The 20,080-nt window shown below is 40.1% G+C and overlaps 1 protein-coding gene across 1 annotated transcript; it reads left to right on the forward strand.

Moving 5' to 3' along the window:
* Positions 1-134: 134 nt before the first annotated feature.
* Positions 135-19,965, forward strand: AQP1 (aquaporin 1 (Colton blood group)). Its single transcript, XM_075746800.1, has 4 exons — positions 135-563; positions 15,921-16,085; positions 16,499-16,579; positions 18,080-19,965. Exons 1-4 carry the CDS (start codon positions 174-176, stop codon positions 18,257-18,259), a joined length of 816 nt encoding a protein of 271 aa, XP_075602915.1. The 5' UTR covers positions 135-173; the 3' UTR covers positions 18,260-19,965.
* The last annotated feature ends 115 nt before the right edge of the window (positions 19,966-20,080 follow it).

Genomic DNA, 20,080 nt, shown 5'->3' on the forward strand with positions numbered 1-20,080 from the left:
CCTTTTGTGCAACACCCCTTCCCTCCTACAGACCACCCAAAGCCCTATAAATAATCCAAGGACTGTATTTTTTCTCCAGATTTCTCTTCAGACCTCAAAAGGAAAAATATCAGGCAAAGGAAGGGAGAGAGGGAGAAAGGAAAGTGAGGAGGGGAGAGAAAGAGAGAGGAAAGATGGCTAGTGAATTCAAAAAGAAGATCTTCTGGAGGGCAGTGGTGGCTGAGTTCCTTGCCATGAGCCTTTTTATTTTTATCAGCATTGGCTCGGCTCTGGGTTTTAGCTTCCCAGTGGTGGGCAACAAAACGTCAACAAGGTCTCAGGACAACGTGAAGGTTTCATTGGCTTTTGGGTTATCCATTGCTACCATGGCACAAAGCGTGGGCCACATCAGCGGTGCACACCTGAACCCAGCTGTGACCCTGGGCCTCCTGCTGAGCTGCCAGATCAGCATCCTCAAGGCGCTCATGTACATCATTGCCCAGTGCCTGGGGGCAGTGGTGGCCACAGCTATTCTGTCGGGAGTCACCTCCTCTCTCCCAAACAACCTCCTGGGGCTCAACTCGGTAAGTAGAAACTTTTAATTCCTCCAATTTTTTCGAGTAAAAATGTAACACCTGTAATCTACTAAAGGGGTATGTGTGTGTGGGGGGGGTGTGTGTGGTGGTGATGGTGACCTCAGGAAGCCAACTTCTTATTGTAGCAAGGGATCCAGTCCTGACTGATACCAGGATGGATCTATGTCATAGGGATGGTCCTTCCTCCCCACCCCCATTTCGGAGCTTTAAGACGTTATGGTCATGATCAGTTTTGCTTATGTTCAATTTTGTACTTCCAATGTGCTGAAATATGTCTTTTGACACCAATTTAACATTGAAATTACTGGCAGTTGCATGATCAAGTCCATCTCGTGGTTCTGAAGGTCTCAGGTAACATGCTGATCAATGTGCCTATACCAATGTTGTTTTCGCTTCTGTGAATGTGTGAATTCTTTTTCGATACCTAATTAATGTTTGTGTAGCTTGATGATGACTGCAATGAAAACCTACGGGAACAGTGAGAGAGAAACCCTGTCACCAAAGGTGTGAGCATTACCTGTTGCACTAGGCAGAGTGCTCAGATCCTGTCTGACACAGAATCCCAGCTGCAGTTTGTGTGTGTTTCTCCTTTAGCTATGCAAAAATGGGAAAATCCCTGAATTCTCAGGTGTAGACTGGAGAAAGATGTGAGGCATCTACATTTAACAGGGATGCAGGTTTCAGCCCTCTCCCAGCCAGATGCTCACAGCTATTGACCATCATGCTGCATAAAAACTGTCTGGCCACAACTCCTCCTCCTCAAAATGTTGTAATTTTACTGTTGTCATTGTACCATAACAGAGGAAAAAAATGATAGATACACTTTTAAACTTGAAATCATCCCACTGTTAGAGGCAGTGCTACAGCCACTGCAGTGCACAGAGTACTATAAATGGAAATTGCCTTCTAGTCACTTATTTCACCTGATTCTGTTAAGAACAAATATTTCACATCTTTTCTATGGCCCCTTTCTTGTAGAATATTCCTGACTGCTTTGAAACTTGAGCTAATTTGAAACCTTCTGCCTCTTTGAAGTCACAGGGATATTTAGGACATAAAGCTGCAAATACAATATCTCTTCAGAAATCATTTAGGCAAAAGGAGATGAAAGGATAAAAAAAAACCTAATAAAGTAATATTATTATTATTTTTATTATTATTATTGCATGCTGTGGCATTACAGTTAATTCAGAATATGTGGCAGTTTTTGAAAACATAATAAAATCTGGTATTAAGAAGGTGGTTCCTGAGCAGCTTGCGTTACTCTGCAAAGTAGCTGCTTACCTCCCTCGAGCCTGGTGCCTGCAGGTATTCCATCGGGACACCGTTTCAGAAACTTTGATGGGTTCATCTAAAACATTTTGGGGAAGAAGAGCGAATCATTTTATTAACTCCAGAAGGCTCTGGCTGTGTGTGTGCGATATGTGATCTTTTCCTCTGAAACCACTGGCAGAGGGAACTGCTCAACCGCATGGGACAGGGTATCCGCCCAAGTGGTTTCCTCGAGAGGTCCAACTGCCATTAAACACGGGAGGTCTGGTTTCAGTAGCACCCGCCTTTCGTATTCCCCTTTTTGCTTACCACAAAATGCTGATGGCTTGCTCCTTCCTCTGTCAAAAAGCCCTGAAACTGCCCATTTGTAAAGGGGGTGTAGATGATCACCCCAAACTCTTCTTGATCCTCAGTCAGTAACTCTCCAAGCTACAAAGATATAATTCAGAGCTCTGCACAAGGAGATCTCAGAAGAGAGGAGCCTATGGGGACAGATGATCAGGAAAGATCAGTGGAGTCACTGATTTTGCTGAGCTTAGGAGACTACTTCATGAATCTCAGAAATTGCATGTTAGGGTGGAAGCCTTGTGTCCCCATCCCCGTCGTCTCCCCTCCCCCCCCCACCCCGTCCCCCCCAAGAATGCCTCTGGAATACAATCAAATACATTATTTTCAAGCCCATAAAATACACTGTAGGTAAAACCAGGTAGTGTAAGTGTCCATGATGCCAATTTTACAGATCTGGCAACACTTTCTGTGCATGAATTAATGGGTAAAATGATTCCTAAACACTGTGAAAAGCCCCTGTCTCAGTGCTTGCCATTGTCAAATACCCAGAATTTTGATTTTTTTATTTTCTCTTTCACATCCAGTTATAAATGTTCTGGCTAGAGGAGCAGTGGGGAGACCTCCCAGGGGATGGGGAAGGCAGCAGCTGTTCTTCTCCCTTGCAAGAAAGAACTAGTGAGGAAAGCACACCCATTCATTTCCCACCGACAAGCTGGGACTGTCTGGGGAGGGGAGGTGAGGGCTGAGGGGGGCAGCTGGGTCTGAGAGCAGCAGAACGCCTGTCCTTGTGCAAAGCCGATCACAACGGGGCGTATCCTGAAACCACAGCCCTGCTCCAAGAGCACGCTGCCTCCTTCAGCAAATAGACGATAAGGAGAAACCACAGAGATTGCGTTTGTGTCATGCTTTTTAACCTGAGGAAAAGGAGGGGAGGCACAGAGCTGGCATCCCTGCCAGATGCTTTGTCTTCCTGCCCTTTCTGTCGAAAAACGAGGTGTAGATTCACTATTGAACAAAAGAACAGAAATAAAGGGAGTGCTGTTTGTTTGACAAGCTTGGGAAGAGAGGCCTTGGACGTGCATGACTGTGTCCTCTGTTATGACCCTCTTGTGCTCTTGAAGGGGTACTTTTTACAGGAAAAATGTGGTGGGAGCAGTTTAATGGAGTCAGTGGCTATCCAGTGTCCCCAGTGGATACCGGGTGGGATTGCCTGCACTTGGATTTTTCCTGCCCAGGTGTAGGTCCTGCACTGACTGGCCAAGTGAGGAACCCATTTCCATAGGTTCCTCTCTGGTTCACAGAGGAGAGACAAAGACAGGCACTTCGTCCCTTAGTTCCTTTGATTGTCCTCCAAAGACAGACAGCTCTTCCTTGGCCTGATGAGGCTCCAGGCTTGGGAACCCTCCATTAATTACCCAAAATTAAGTGGGGTGAATCTGTGCTTTCTCATTGCCCAAAGAGAAAAAAGGAAACACAAGCAAATGGAGTACAAAAAACAGCCATGGAAGGTGCAAGGCTTAAGAGAAGGAAGGGAGAATGAAAAAGCAGGATGTTCCTTTAACATGTTCAATATTAAGATCTGCTTTATACTAAGAGACAAGGAAAACAGTCACATATAAAAAGTTTGATCCAAACTTTACTGAAGTCAATGGAAATATTTTTAGTTACTTTGGCTGGTTCCTAGTAAGACATTTTGGACTATATTCAGAGAGGTATTTAGATTACTGAATCCTTTTAAGACACTTAACTTCCCATATATTTTAGTAGTGGTGTGGGTGCCAAAGTAAAAACTTCGAGAATTGGAAAAGGTGAAAGGAGTATACAGTGTGTTTGTTGTTCTAAACATTTCAATATTTTTCCTTGCATCACCTTGTATCTTTTTTTTGGCAATTGGATTACTACACGTTACAAATTTCCATTCGGTAAAACTATAAGAATAGAGAATACCTAATTCAAAATGCATTCATCTGCCAACATAGCTGGCTATTGTCTAGTGAGGACAGATCTGTAGTTTGGATAATGGAAGAAACTATTCATCATGGGCAGTTAATGACCAACAAAGAGCTCAAGCAGGAAAGGTGGGTGAGAGGAGACTTCTGTACTTTTTTTCTTTTTTGTGAAAATAATCAAAGTTTATGAAAATGCAGACACTGCTTTACAATTTCATAATTTCTGTATTTTGGCACACTGATTAGAGTGCCAGGAAATGTGCCCCCTAAGTCTTGGGGCTACAATTTGAAAACTATTTGAAAACTCTGCCTTGGAGTTTATAAAAAAAGATATTTTTTTAAAAGTTACAAGTGGATCAAAAATTGTAGGCAAGGAAAACAGACCTGAAGGTAGTGTTGCTCAGGGTAGATAAAGAGAAAAGAAAAACAACCAAGAATAACAAATAGAAGAACTTGATTTTAAAAAAACACTTAGTGGACTGCTAAATGTTGTTTGTGTAACTGAAGAACTTTTTGGAAAAGCCAGAGGAGACCTGTGGTCAGTGGATTCAGAGGTCTGGAGCATTTTCTTAGGACAGGCTGTGTCCCCAAAGTTGGATCAGCTGTGGGAGAAGACTCGGTGCACATAAGGATGCAATGCCCTTTGGTGATAACCACCCAGTGCCCAACTCCAAATTCTTTGTCAAAGAGAGGGAGAAAGGAGCCCTTTGCTGTCCTTGTTTCTTCATCCCGGGGCAGTATCTGCTACTTTGAGACACCTTCCATCCTCATCGAAGTTGCACTACAGAATGAGTCCCCTTTCCGTAAGTTATCCCACTTAGCTGGAATGTGGTCCAGCAGCAGCAGAGTGGATTTGAACCCCTATGCTAGAGCTAGGGTTTTTTTTTTTTTTTTTCCTCTGCTGCACACGTGTGTCCGAGCTCCAGCCTTATTCTGCTACTTGGGAAAGCTGAAGGCTGGACAATCTCTTGTCTCCAGGAGACTGGAGCATAGGATGGGGCATACATGTGTGGATACTTAACCTCTGCAGATGTATCGTCTTATCTGTAGGATATCAATGCTGGTGATTTTTCTCCCAACAAATTTCCAAGGCACAGAGACATCTAGTGCAAGCACAAAATTGTCCCTGCACTGGAAGTTCCCTTTCATAAAGCTGAGACCTGCCACACCTTTTAATGGTGTCTGTGTGTCAGTACTGATGTTTTTATCCCGATATTCCTCACTGAATATTTCCTGTTCTTTAGAAAGCTGCCTCAGAGGGGATCACGGACAGAAATCACCAGACACCCCACATTTGGTCCAAACCAGTGCACCAGTGGTGTCCCTCTGACCGTGGGGAGAAGGATTTGCATGGTTGGCCTTGATGACTCAGTGTTTACCTTGTGATTTCCCTCTCTCTTTGTGCCCGCACCCTATGAGTCTGCTCTCCTCCAACCTCAAATTAAACAAAGTCGGGTTGAGTTGGAAGAATTTCCAAAATAAACTGAGAGCTTGACAGTGTGAGTGGACAATTGAGTAAGTGATGCTGCTTTTCCTCTGAGTCAGTATGGAAAACTGCAGTTCCAGAGGTGCTGCTGGATGGACGAGACATCCATCTGAGATCCTGACCCCTTGTGCTTGTTAAAAATCCTTGGATGCCTTTTCTCACTGCAGATCATGTACTGCGCCCTTCCCAAGTTTCAGTAAAGTGAGCTTCATTCTCCTTGTCACGGCCCTCTGCCCTCCCTGTTCTCAATCCAGTGTAGGCTTCTTCTGCCAACCTTGCCTGCCCTGGGACATCTGCGTGCTTAAGCACTTGAGCTTCTACAAGGGACCAGAAGTTGCTGCATTTTTAGAGTGAGAAAAATGGTTCCTGTACATGGGATTAGTCTGGGATTTTTATTTCTTAACAAAGAGTGCCACAACAATAGCTCATAATTCAATTTCAATTTTGCAGCAGCAGTCTTTCAAGGCATGCCAGCATTGTATTGAATCGCACCAGGCCAGGGAGGTGGAACACAGGAAAGGCACCTGCTCAAAACTGGCCATAGTCTTGGCCGCTTTCTCATGTGTTCACACAATGACAGTAGGAACATCTGGGCTGAGATGTAAACCTGATGGTTATCACCCATCCTCCAGAGCGTTTGGGGATGACAGGGGTTAGAGGTCTAATCCCTATCTCAGATCTCAGCAGTTATTATCTTATTTCCATTTCTACGACGATTTGCTTAGTGCTTCTATATTAAGATAGCATTATCCTGAGCTTTTGGCAGAGACCATGCAAGGATGCAGCAGCATGGACATTTCTGGCAGAAGGCGAGGCCTTTAGTGATCACCCACCTGCAGGCCAGTCTTTCGGTGCTAGAACAGAGTGGTTCAAAGTGGGGTTTGTACCACGAACTGGGTCTGCATCCACAGGATCCAAGGATGAATGGCGCACTGTTTGAAAAATACTCTGAAAGCCTCAGATTAAAGGTCCTCTTTTTATTTCTACTTAGAAATGATAGAGATTGATGAAAGGGGTGCACAGAGGGTTGTAAAATAATGAGTTGCAATAGTACTGAAAATACTATTAATTTGGTAGATTTGTTAATATTATAAGTCAAATGGAGTCATACTGGGATTTTGGAGAACGATTTTTTTTTTCTGTGTTTGACCAGCTGTCAAACCAAGTAGGATGAAGTATGAAATATAAGAAGAATCATTCTGCCACCATGTTTCCTTACTGGTGAATAAACAGTTAAAATTGTTTTCCTTTCCCTAGCATTCTATGTATTATGCCATATGTATTTGGATATTTTGTGTGTATATGTATACCTCCACATATACTCACACACCAGAGACAGATAATCGATAGATAGAAAGGTTCTTCAGATGAGGTAAACCCAAATTTTATTTCCTAATTTAAATTAACTAGAAATTATATATATATAAAAAATCTATTAGTGGGTGTTGATTCTAAATCAAGATCTGACATGAGAAGAACCACAGCCTGAGAACAAATGGAAATTTCCACAGCAAACATGAAGATGAATATTATGGATCTCTCTTGGTTAAATTAGTGCAACTGTAAAAACAACATGTAAGTCATTGTAGCAGGGCTCATGTACTTCAGCAGATAATGTGAACCTTCAGGTGAGTTGAGAATAGCATTTCTTTAATCAGAGAATCCTAAAAAAATGTCACTATCATCTGAGCTGTATACAGCTACCTTTAAGAGAAGCATTTTTAAAGCAACGATACTAAACCACATCACAAGTAGTAAAGGAAGAAAAAATAGCCCTTGAAAAATTTCCTGTTTGTCTCAAGAGGAAATTGCCTGTTTTCTTTAGAGCCGTAGTATATTTTTGCTTATTTGTCCATTCTCTAACTTAATTGAGAGAATTCAATAACAGAGAGATCTTTGCCTGGTATCACAATTGAAAATATCAAAGAAATCTTCATTCTGAGAAAAATCTCCATTCCCGAGTTCGGGAAAACAGTCCAAACTATTGTGCTTGTGCTCAACTTCATAGAAAGCAAATTATCTGTATGTTATGTGTCTGCATCTCTCAGTTTCTGTATTTCCCTGTCTTTAAACCATTGTCTTTTTATTACAAATACGCAGAGGCAGAGGCACCCTTTTCTTTGTGGGCTGATACGGTACTTGGCACAGTGAGACATCATGGTCTGTGGTGTGCTCCTCAGTACCTCCAGAATAATATCAATACCATTGTCGTGAAGCAAGTGAAAGTCTCCTGGAAGTTTTTCTGGCCTGGCTGGGAGCAGTACATGATTCTGTGTATTTATTAATGTGCAACCTGTAGGGAAACTACCGATCTTCCTGGCATCCAGAGCCAAAGCTAGTGCTGGTGTTTTAACTGATGCAACTCCACTGAAGTCAATGAGATCTGAGGCTAAGGCACAAAATTAACCTGTTAAATCAAATATACAGGGCCTGAACAGGTGTCCTGGAGGAAACTATAGACAGCAGGAAGGTGAAAACGTGTCCTGAAATCTCTGCAAGGGGCTTCTCTTTTGGCATTTATGGACCGGAAAGGAGCAAAGAAATCCTTTATGTACTTTCCTGGTAGAGCCCCGTGCATCCCCTCTCCAGGAACTGCTGAGAGGTACCACAGAAAATCAAACTTTTCCAGGCTTTTGACACTAATTCTATGCCAAGTGAAGTCAATGAACTCTTTCAAAACATTTCAGCTGTGGCACATGTTTCCTGACACATACACACAACTTCTCCTGAAGTTAATGATGACAGTATTTGGACTGAGGAATGAATAAACTCAGGTTTGGCCTCTTTTCCTTCCTTTGATACAACTTCTTACTTGATGAACAAGGTGGACAAATGGAGCTGGAACTGTTCCCCTAATTCCCCAAATCCATTGCACATATTCAGAGCTGGTTTTTAACTCCATGGAAATGCTAAATCTTCAATGCTCTGCACAAGACTGACCGTATGAACTACCTCAGACTTGGAAAATTTGAAAACTTCACAGGTTTGCTGGAGTGTTTGTCTAGAAGTATAAAATTAATATCACTTTGGTGCATTTGCCAACAACCATACTACAAGGTTTGCGCAAATCCGGCTAGTTTTTCCAGTAACAACATATAAAGGAAGATTCGATTAGGCTCAAAATTCAGATATGCCCAAAATTCCCCATTGAAAGACCATCTCCTTCTGGGCTGACAATACAGGAGATCATAAAGAGCTCTGTGGTATAAATGAATGCTTTAAAAGTGTTATGGAAAATGAACTATTTGCTTGGGTTTTGCTGGGTAAAGGAAAAAAAAAAAAAAAAAAAGCAACCCAACTCACCATTCCTCATCTTCTGAATAGCAGTTGTTTATTTCTCAGCAGCGAGATTTTTAAAAAAAATGTTTCCCCAAAGCAACTTTCCCAGAGGCACATCAAAAAGTATAAGTGTAAATGAGACAAATGGTCTATCTCTAACTAGCTGTGCTAAATGGAAGTTCTATAGAGTAATTGACTTTTACTGTCTGTCACTGGCCTCACACGTAAACTTCATCTGCTCCGGTTTAATATAAATGAAACCATTACTCTTCCCTTTACGGCATACCAGGCTGCTGCGACACAAAGCCCTGGCTAGTTTCTCATCAGCCTGAGGACTGGGTGGGAGGAGGGAGGTTAGTCTTGTTCCTGGAGGGTGTCTTCTGTCCAAAGAATGGAAAATATGATTTCTGCTTTGGGAATTGAATGAGTCCCCTTTAGAGCTCTTAAGGCTGTATTTATAGGGAGGATAATCTAGCAGAGGACAATATGTTTTGTCCCTAGGTTCTGTTGAATGCTTCTATTGTTGATCTAGGATATGATCCAAAGCTAATTCTTTGCCTCATAAGCAGCTTCTTCTGAGTGCTCCTGTCGTATAATTTTAAGTGAAACTCTTTAGATCTTCGCCTGCCTCTACTTACTAAGGAAATGAGACTTTTGTACTCTCTGAATCCCTAACATGCAAATAATGGGTATAGAAACATCCATTTCAGAGTGATAGTGTTAAATAGCAAGGAGAGAAGAGAATAACTGTAGTTAAACAGCTGAATGCATTTTGTCTGTGAGTTAAAGGCAGGTTTGTAGCTATGGAGATCTGGTACAGACTTCCAGCAGAAGAAAGATATGTTATCAAGACGGAAATTATCAAGTTATTTTCATGACAGTGTTGGAGCTGAAAGAATAAGAAATGTTGGGAAAAAATGACAGGCCAGATAGTGGAAGATGGTTTTGAGGGAAGCAGGAAGATTAATTTCTGAGATTGCATTTGAAGAACATTGTATTAAAGAACTTTGCTCAGCTAAACACTTAAATGATGGTTGGTGTAAAGCAGCATAATTAATATTTCCAGTGTGGGGATGAAGAAGAGAGCATGAACCATTTAAACTGATGTGAAGAGTTTTCCTTATTAAGAAAAATAAGGAAAATCAAAGAAGGGAAAGTTTAAGCTACAAGAAGAAAAGGCAGTAAGACATTGATAATTGGTTTGAATAAAATGCTAAGTCTTACTTTAAAAAAAAAAGTCTGCCATGGGAGACATAAATTAATAATTTGTAATGCTGAAAACAGCAGGCCTGGAGCAAATTGTTAGCTGTTTGTTTGAATTCAAGGCACAAGGAAAGAGGTCTGTCTGATATAAAGATATTATTTATTGCAGCAGGCTCCTTAAAATGCTAGATTTTGTGTGGACAAGAGAACATAGTCCATTTCCCAACATGAATATTAAAAACACTTTAATAAAAGGTAATGCATTTATAGTCAGTCTACAACATGTTGCTTATTATGTGCCAGCCACGCTATTGCTGGGGTTCTGCAAAAGCTGCCTTACCTAGGGGATGGCTGGGATATGCAAAGAAGAGAAGTCCCAGCCATCAATGATGTTATATGTGTCACTGAATTGTTGTGGCTTAACTTTTCTTTCTCTAAAAAACATCAGACAGCATGGCTTGCAGTGAAAAATGGAGAAAGTTGACATTCCCCTACTGAAAAACAGACTTCTACATTTCCAGACCCCTACCATGTTTCAGGAACTAATCTCCGTTATATGAAAGTAAGCTGGACCCTAGAAGATACAATCCATGGCTAAGGGTTTGTTGGATGAGATGCAGCATAGCACCACGTGATGAACCCACCTTGCATAACAGTCTTATCCATATAACGGGAAACAGGTTTGAACTTGATATACTTTTACTCCTAATGAGAAAAATATGAAGCTGCTAGAGAAGTACACAGTTGAGTTTACCTTGGGCCAGTTTAATTTCCTGTCCCCATTTCTCTTCTGAAGGCAGAAAACTAACAAATATCCTGCTCAAAAAAAAAAAAAAGAAAAAGAAAAAAAAAAGAAAAAGAAAAAGAAAACATACCATTAATTTGCCCAAATTATTGCTTGAAGCTGTGGAAGTCAGTCAGCTAAACATGGCAGTTAAGGGCACTTCTGAGAAACAATCTTCCTAGTTCCTATCATCTATCTGATGTGGTGAAGAAATGGAAGCAATGCGACCGCTACCCGTTTCCTAAGACCAAAAAGGAGGTGTTCATCTCAACTAGTTACTTTCATGGTTGTGACTAGATAATAATTTTCCATTAATTTTGCCCTCAGATTTAATGGTCCTCATATGATTATATTATATGTCTCTTGACTCACTCACCAATATGGATTATATCTAAGCAGAGGCCTCACAGTGATTGATCCATGAACTGTGGCTCCACTATCTGCATGTCACCAGCTGTTTCTAGACATTAACTCAGCCAAGCCAGAGCGGCATTGAGGCAATCGTCTCCCAGACCTTCCCATAGGAAGAACCATTACAAAAAACCAAGCTCTGTTATACGATAATTCAGCTTCGAAGGGACTTCAGGAGGTCCCTAGTCCAACTTCTTGCTCAAAGCAGAGTCAGCCCTGAATTCAAACCAGGTTGCTCGCGAGCAGCAGTAACATTACCAGATAAAGCTAATCTTTGAATGGCGAACCAGCATTGTACTTTATCCCATGTGCCCTATGTGCCCCATGTGCTTCCTTAGGTTCCAACCAGTTGTACCTCAGGAGCTTTCTGAATGAGTTGTGAAGTTTGTAAATTTAGTGATTTTCATTGGATTTTTTCTTCCATGAACTTGATCAGGTATATGTGTCTACATATAACTCTCAGATCTTGCCAATGGCGTAACCCTTTTCTTGGGTGTGGTTCTGGTGCTTCTCCTATCAAAATAGTGACTAAGAAATGAAGTTTAGAGGAACAATTCATGTCAACAAAAAAGGAGAAGTCTGGATTGACTCCTATGGTGTGGGAAACCGTGTTGGAGATGAATGTGGGCTTGTGTATTTAGTTTTAATCCCTTAGAGCATATTTGGTTCCTTAAAGCACTGAATCCAATCTTCAAGCCTCACAAGTCTGAAGCATGAAAAGCTCAGGCAGTTACTGTGCTGTTCCCTGCCCTCTGACATTTTTTCTGCTGCCTTCATGAGCATCACCTAAAATGCAGAGCATGTGAGAGTTACTGGACTGAGATGAGAAGAGGTCAGAGATTTCCCAGCAGATACATCAAGGTCAAATGCAGTGTCAGCCCACATTCGCTGCCCACATACCTTGTTGTGACCGCCGGTAGGCAGTCAACCAATGCAGGGAAGAAAGTCACTGGAAAGGGACCCCTTCAAGTCAACACTACAGTAGAGGTGACTGTATCTTATGTTTCAAGGCATTATATTAACTATTTAAGAATCAGAGATATAGTCACCTTATATTCTGGATATTCTCAGTATCAGAATGCTAGATGTTAAGACCAGTGGTTGATTTTTGCCTTTGTTTTATTGACAACCTCAGGTAGTCAGCTCTCTGTAATGTATAGTACTACTTCCTACTACATTCAGATTAAGCTTTAGACAGCCCTGAATCTTCTGGAGTCAGGTATTCTACAAAAATTCAAGCTTTCCTTGAAAAAAAAAAGAATAATGTATGGAAAATACAATGAAAGGGTAACCAGCTCATGTTGGTTATGCCTACCTGGTTCTGTCAAGAACTTAAGCCAGCAAATTCAAGAGGTGCAAAATGTATCACGTTGCATTGCTAGGTGGGTAATGCTTGCAAATCCACTGTGACCAAGGATTATATAAAAATAAATATATACACACACGTATATATATATGTACATTTTAACTTGATACTAGGAAATGCACCTTCCTACTACCCATGTTATGCTTTGATTGGGATGTAGTTAGGGTGGTGAAGACTTACGCTGTTCCATGTGTTGCTGCGCCCTCGATGGTCCAGGATGCTGCTATAGTGCTACTATAGCTCTGACAAATAGTCAAATAAGGAATGTCTGTGATGCTACACTTAATGTACTGCAGATCCACAGACCACAGCAAAGCAGAACATCCAAGGTTTGCCTCGATTTGCCTTATTTTGGAACGTGGCCCAGAGTCCTTGCTCTCACAGTGGAATCTTATGTCCCTGGCAGGCTGTGTAAAATTACATGCTGTAGGAAAGTAAAAGGTTTCCTATGATATTTCCAGGTTTTCTTTGATTCCACACAGCCCATCAATAAGTGTGGATTAGCAGAGAGAATTACCTCAAGTCACGTCAGCTGTAGGATGCGTTTTCCTGGAGGGAAAGGAAGAATATGATTTCCGCCTCTTAAAGATAAGGATTATCACCGGTTTTAAAAGCATAATTTTGCTCTTATTGTCTTTCAAATGAAGGGAAAGGCTAATGGTAGGTCAGTGTTTAATCATTTGAAACGCCAAGGCTTTGTCAAATATTAAATCATCAATGCGTCAGACGTTGGACCTCAGATTTAGATTCTCTGGGGTAAGCAGTTGCATTATGATAGAAGAGAATTTAGTTACTTACCCATTTTGGGCATTTACATATCAGTCACTTATTTGCCAATGCACTTGCCTTTTAAGTTTGACCAGTTGGCCTTCCAAATGTGAGACAGGATTTTCCAGACAGTCTGTAGTCCGGATTCTTTAAGTGATGCTATTACTTTCGATATCCATGGGATACATTTCAAGCCCAATTTGTTGAGACCCACAAATCCCATTGTCTCAGCAGTGAAAAAAAAGTTATTATTTTTAAAAGGCAATGATAAAAGTAATTGAATATTAATTTAGTGATATATCAGGCATTCGGTGTGAGTTTCTGCATCATGTCATTTTCATTGCCAGGTCATCTGTATATATTTATGTCAGACTTATATTTCTCACATGTAAGTCCCATTTATGATGAAGATTTCATTAACTGATTTCAGTTTCAACTATATGGATGCTGAAGGAACCAAAATGCCCATCATTTCAACCAGAATTCCCTTCTACCTGTGAAAAACTGCTTCTAACTCAAAGGATATCAGTCCTGCATATTAAAGAACATGATATAAAAATATATTATTAATGCTTCAGATTGGCAGGTCTTACAAATCAATATATTTTCACTGTTTTTAATGTAGCTAATCAGACTTATGCTGGCTGAAGACTCATATGCTTTTTTTCAGTGCTTAGGAATTTGATATTATGCTGCTTTGTTACAGAGAAGGAACAAGAAAACTGAATAGCAAAAGTGGAAAGTGAAAGGGTTCTGTTTTAAGGTTATTCAAATATTAGTTTGGGGGAAATTAGAGCATAAAACCACAAAAACAGATTTATAGCATGATTTCATTGTTCCGGACAGGTCACAATAACATTTAATAATGTTTTTGCCATGTATGACCAAGCAATGTTTAATGCAGAGGATATGACAGATGGGATAACCTACTGATAGTACTATTCTTGAACATAAGTTTTGCAGAGTTTGCTTCCTGCTCTGAGTCACTCACATTCTCAGTTTCTCTGGCCTGTGTTCAAGCTCATGCTCCAACCTACCCGTGCAATGTAGTTATTTCTGCTTAACACCAGCTATTCAGCTCAGATACAGGCTTGTCTTGTCTTATCTAAGATACCAATGAATATAGCAATTAGAAGCAGGATTCAAAATTTGTTACAACGTTGAATGGTTTAGGTCATGGTTTCTTGTTAAGCACAAGTTTCTAACAGTACTCCTGAAATATATCAGCATTTCTACTGTATAATGTGAATTACTGTGGTTTCAATATATTCTACAGCATTTACATTAATAAGAAACTCTACTAATTTCATAATTAATAATACAATTGGAATATCTACATCTACCAGTGCTCGATTTTCTAGAAAATTTATGTTACTTCAGTAAGAAATTGAAATATTTTCCCTATTCACCCCTTAAGATTCCTGAATTGTGGATGGTTTTACATGGCTCCCAGAGAGGTTGACCGAGATTCAGTTTGAGTCTAAGACACCTAAAATTAGTCTACAGGTGAATTAAGTGTCTAAGCTCTTGTTGTAGTCAAATGAGATCTAGTGAATACAAAATAAAAGAGCTATTCAGTTGACTCTCAAATGATCACCTATATTTCTTCCACTGAATGGATCTCATCTCCACTGATTACATTCGTTACCTATCCAAGTTAGAGATAGATTGCCTAAACATTGACCTCTGGAGACAATTTAGATACCTTTGGTCCTCTGTAGGACTTGTGTCACATCTACCAGTCCCACATGAACATCACGGATATCTCAGGGTATTTCAAGTGGCATTAGGAACATTTTCAGGGAATTGAATCACAGTGTAGGTGTCTTAATGTGGAAATCTGCCCGGGGGGGGGGGGGGGGGGGCAGCATTTTGGAGGATGTTTTCCACAAGTCCTTGTTTTGAAGAGTTCATATTGAATTACAAAAATTAAATAGTGGTGGGAGAAGAGCAGGAAAGATTCATATGACTTGTCAACAGCAGAGACAGGTACTTTCAAGCTACCCAGAACTATGCACTCTTTGTACTGTCTATTTGTCACTTCCTCCCTCCACCCCGTCTGCTTAGCAATTATTGCTGAAGGCAAGCTGAGCAACGTTTAGCATGACCACAGGATCCTGATTCTCAGAAGGAATGAATAAATGTCTCGAAGCACTAGAGTCCACTTCTACGAGTAAAGGGCAATCTCTGGCTCATTTCTCACACGTAGATCAGTTACATTCTCATTGTGTCTAGTGGCTGAGCATTCAGTTTTGCTAGATGGAGAAACCATGCAACTATGTTGAATCATTAACAAAAGATAGTTACGCCTAAACTTGAGTATACAGTGAGTGTTTCAAAACTAATTTCTGTTCAATTTTTTTTTTCCCTTTTTTTTTTTTTTTTTAATTTCCCTTTTAAGTAAAAGAAACCCGATAAGAAAAATGGCTGGGCAGGTCTCTGTTTCCCTGTTGAGAAAGTAGATCCTGCAAAACTTTGTTGTACTGGTTAAAATCAGGTAGGAATATCAAGTGACATTTTCCTTCTTGTCTCCATGCAGCTTTCAGAGGGAATCAATGCTGGCCAAGGACTAGGTATCGAAATCATTGCTACTTTCCAGCTGGTATTGTGTGTCCTTGCCACCACAGACCGAAGAAGGAATGATGTCTCAGGATCAGCACCTTTGGCCATTGGTCTCTCTGTTGCCTTGGGACATCTTCTTGCTGTAAGTTTTAGTTCTCACAGTTGGTATCTGCAATGTCTCACCTCAGGATCGGTCAATGAAGGCAGGAAGATGATGGGCAGATGGTGGTTTTTTTCCTTCTCCTTCCACTTCAGAGACTGACCTTGTTTCTGCAACATGCGTGGCCCTTCTTTCTTGAGCCATGTGGCTGTGGCAATAAGTGATGTGGTTGCACATCTGGGAGGAGTCGCTGCATTAGCACCTTTTTCCCTGGTGGGACAAGACAGGTGCATGGCAAACAGCCTTTCCCCTTTTTTCTGAGGAAGAGTGGGTGGGATGAATGAAGCTGTTGTGAGCACCTGAACCATGCTGCAGGCTCCCACTTGCCCTCCTGTGTAATGCAGATGCCACGTGTGTATCACTGCCTCACCACTGGTTCTCTTTCCACCTCCTAGATTGATTACACCGGTTGTGGAATTAACCCAGCCAGATCTTTTGGCTCAGCGCTGATTGCCAACAACTTTGAAAATCACTGGGTAAGTTGAATAATTTTTTTTAACTTACAAGAGGCTCTGCAAACACATAATATACAAGATCAGAAATATTTAAACACATATCATTAACACCCAGTGAGTTGCCATTTCTATTTTGTTTAACAAAGAATAATCTCCTTTTGCTCCTGACCAGCCTCAGATCGCAAAGTCCTCAAGCTGTGCATGGTCAAAGTAATGCAGTAGATTTTCTTTGGTTATTTTCCTTTATGTTTATTTATTTCACATATTTTAAATGTTAAAGCCTAATTACACAGAATCCTGTATTGAATATTTAGCGTTTAAACTGAGTTTGTTAAATTCTACTGCTTAATCTAGTAAAACCTAATTTAAGAAGATTCTTAAGCAGGTTTATAAACTGAAATGGATCACCCAATATTTGGAAGCGAATAAAATGTTCATCTTAAAGTTAAGTGTCTGCATATATGCTTTCATGCATAAGTGCTCTGAAACACTAAAAATTTTAGATTATTCCCTGTGGTTAAATGTGTTACTTATTTCACAAACCTCAATAAAGAAGGCTGATATAAAAGCTCTAAATGAGCATGTGTTCTTGAATATTTAAAATGTAGCTTGTTCTAACTCTCCTACTCATGATTTTGTCAGGCAGTTGCATAGGCATTTGTGGAAATTCAGTGGTAGTACAATGGGTTATGAAAATTTTGGATATGGATGCCATCTTAATCTAAAAAGTAAAACACAAAAGGAGGACACTGGGGAAATTTTGCCATTATCTCCCACTTAAACACTTCTATTGGGTTACTAATGTAAGGTAACTATGCTAGTAGCTAGTAATTTCAGAATTTCACATAAAAAAAATATTTTCCTTTGTACAGAGAGAAGGGGATAGAGATAATAATTTGTATTAAACCACTGATATTGCTGAATAGAAGAAAATATGTTTTCAGACTTAGAAACTCTTTGGCCATGCAAATTCCTCAAAATCATATGTTATTTCTAATAAAATCAACCTATATCTACTAAGATACTTTTACTACCTCTCCCTCCAAACTTTACTTGCCTTAAGTGATTAGACCAGTACAATTACAGCAACATCACTAGCTAAATAGCAGCTGGTAGCAAATAAGGCCCCTAATTAAGTCCTCACTAAGTATTACTTTCTAATTCACCTTTCTCTGAAAGTTAGTGGGAGAATGGAATCTAATGCCCTTGTTGCTTTTAGAAATTGTGCCCCCCTGCCAAATCTATCTGGAGTAACAGAGATGTTTTACCAGTAGATAGCTAAGTTTAAATATCAGAACTTGACAACATAATCACGGTTATTAATCCCTGGCTTTATTGCCAATTCACAGTGAAAATATTGTGGTTTTTTGCCATGCGGTTAAGTAAATATTCAGGTGATGAACTGCAATTCTGATGTTTTCACTGTAAATTTCCTGGTGAAAATCCTCAGAGGTGATTTTCAGAACAGCTTCAAATGCAGTAATACCTGATGTATTAACTGGTCTTGGAACTGTGTTTCAGATCTTCTGGGTTGGCCCAATCATTGGAGGAGCAAGTGCTGCCCTGATTTACGACTTCATCTTGGCTCCCAGAAGCAGCGACCTGACTGACCGCATGAAGGTGTGGACCAGCGGTCAAGTAGAAGAGTATGATCTGGAAGGAGATGATATGAACTCCCGTGTTGAAATGAAGCCAAAATAAAGAAGGACGAGGGGAAAAAAAAAAAAAAAAAAAAAAGCACATTGGTTTCCGAAGATTTTATCAGTGTTATAGACTCTTTGTAAACCAGCAAGCAGTACTTTGTTTTCTAATTCAATACGATTTTCCATTTTTTGCTCCCAATCTTAATAGCATTTTTATATCTGGGGTTTTTCAATTACAAAGTCTTCAGGCCAAGAAGTCATTAGACACTTTTGCCTGAGCTAAATAAATTGGGCTGAAATTTAACCCCTGCCTCACCACCGCCGAATTTTCTGGGGCCTTAGCGTGGGTGGTTCTCCCAGCACATTGCTCAGTAATGATAAGTAGTTGGAATGACCAGTCTGTTTGCTGAAAGAATAGATACCGAGGACAGAGAACCATCTGTACCAACAATGGGGGCCTTATACCGGAAAAAATATTTATACAAATATGCAAGGCTGGTATCTACTTCCAGCAGTGCATGTGAAAAACTTTCTCAAATCATTGCCCAAAAGCATCTTTTGGAAGGAAAGGCCACTAAAAATTACTTGTTATGTAGAATTAACTGTAATTTTCTAAATGATTGATAGTCTCTGAGAAAGAGGGCCAGAAAGTTAAGCAGGGCAGGAATCTCCAGAGTCCCAGGATCCATTTAGTTTTTCTGGTGTTTCATTCTCCCTGAACCTGCATCCAGCTGATTGTGAAGGGAGAGAATATATGACAAAAAATGTATAGATATATTAATTCCTGGGAAGTAAAAACTAGTAGTCAAATTGGACAGTAGCAATAACGATGGCAACAAGTACAACATGGTGCCAATACATAAACAGGATCTGATTGTTCCTGTGACTGCTCTGCTTTTGTTCATCTTACATAATTTAACTGTATGTTTTAAAGCAAACCAGGAAAATAAAAGGCCCCTTTCCTCCTGACCCCATTCTGATAGCCAGTGCTGTGACATTCAGGGACAATGAATAGATATACACACAGTATATTTTCTAATGAGGGACAAATACATACCTGTGTGTAAGTCCATTTTGGGGGTCATTGCTTTGTTTTTATATATATATATATAAAAATGTTTATATATTTGTTTTATACAGAAAGCCTAGTATACTGTTTTGTAAGAAAATAAGAGCATAAGACAAGTGGAAAAAATTGCAGCAATGCTTAGCAAAATAAACGACACTGGAAACGTAAAGAAAATTAACACTCTAAACGATGTGGAAGACTATTTTCTGTTTTCGTTTGTGTGTGTGTGCTACTTATGATTTCCTGAGTAACCCAAAGCATTAGCTGGTCTTACCTACTAACTATAGAATATAGTTAAAGCAGATACATGCTGATATACTTGTTCTGCACTAAACAGTTTTACATAAGAAATGAGACCCAGAGGAACCTACATAAAAAGCTGCACCCTTTACCATTCAGACAAACACCCCAGAGGTAGTATGATGGATGTCTCCTGTTAGAGAGGCAGTGTGGACATGGGAATTAAGAGAGGGTTGACACTGGAATCCATATAGCTTGGATCATTTCATCAAGTTGAGCAGAAGTACAATGAAGAAAAAAAATAAGAAAATTGCCAGCAAATTAAAACAGAATACATTTTATCTTTCTTGTCTACATTTGGTGTGCTATCCAATGTATTGTCTATGTACATACAGCATGATTGGATTTTGGAGTGGTTTGAAAATAAACAAAATCAGTTGTGCTAACACACAAAATGCTCATGATTCTTGATTTTTAATTTGCCTTGCAACACAGCACAATTTCATTTTCTATACCAATCTTCAGATGCCAACCTGTAAAACTGAGAAAGACTGAGACAATTTCTGCTTT

The sequence above is a fragment of the Balearica regulorum genome, chromosome 2 (genome assembly GCF_011004875.1).
Source record: "Balearica regulorum gibbericeps isolate bBalReg1 chromosome 2, bBalReg1.pri, whole genome shotgun sequence".
Lineage (NCBI taxonomy): Eukaryota > Metazoa > Chordata > Aves > Gruiformes > Gruidae > Balearica > Balearica regulorum.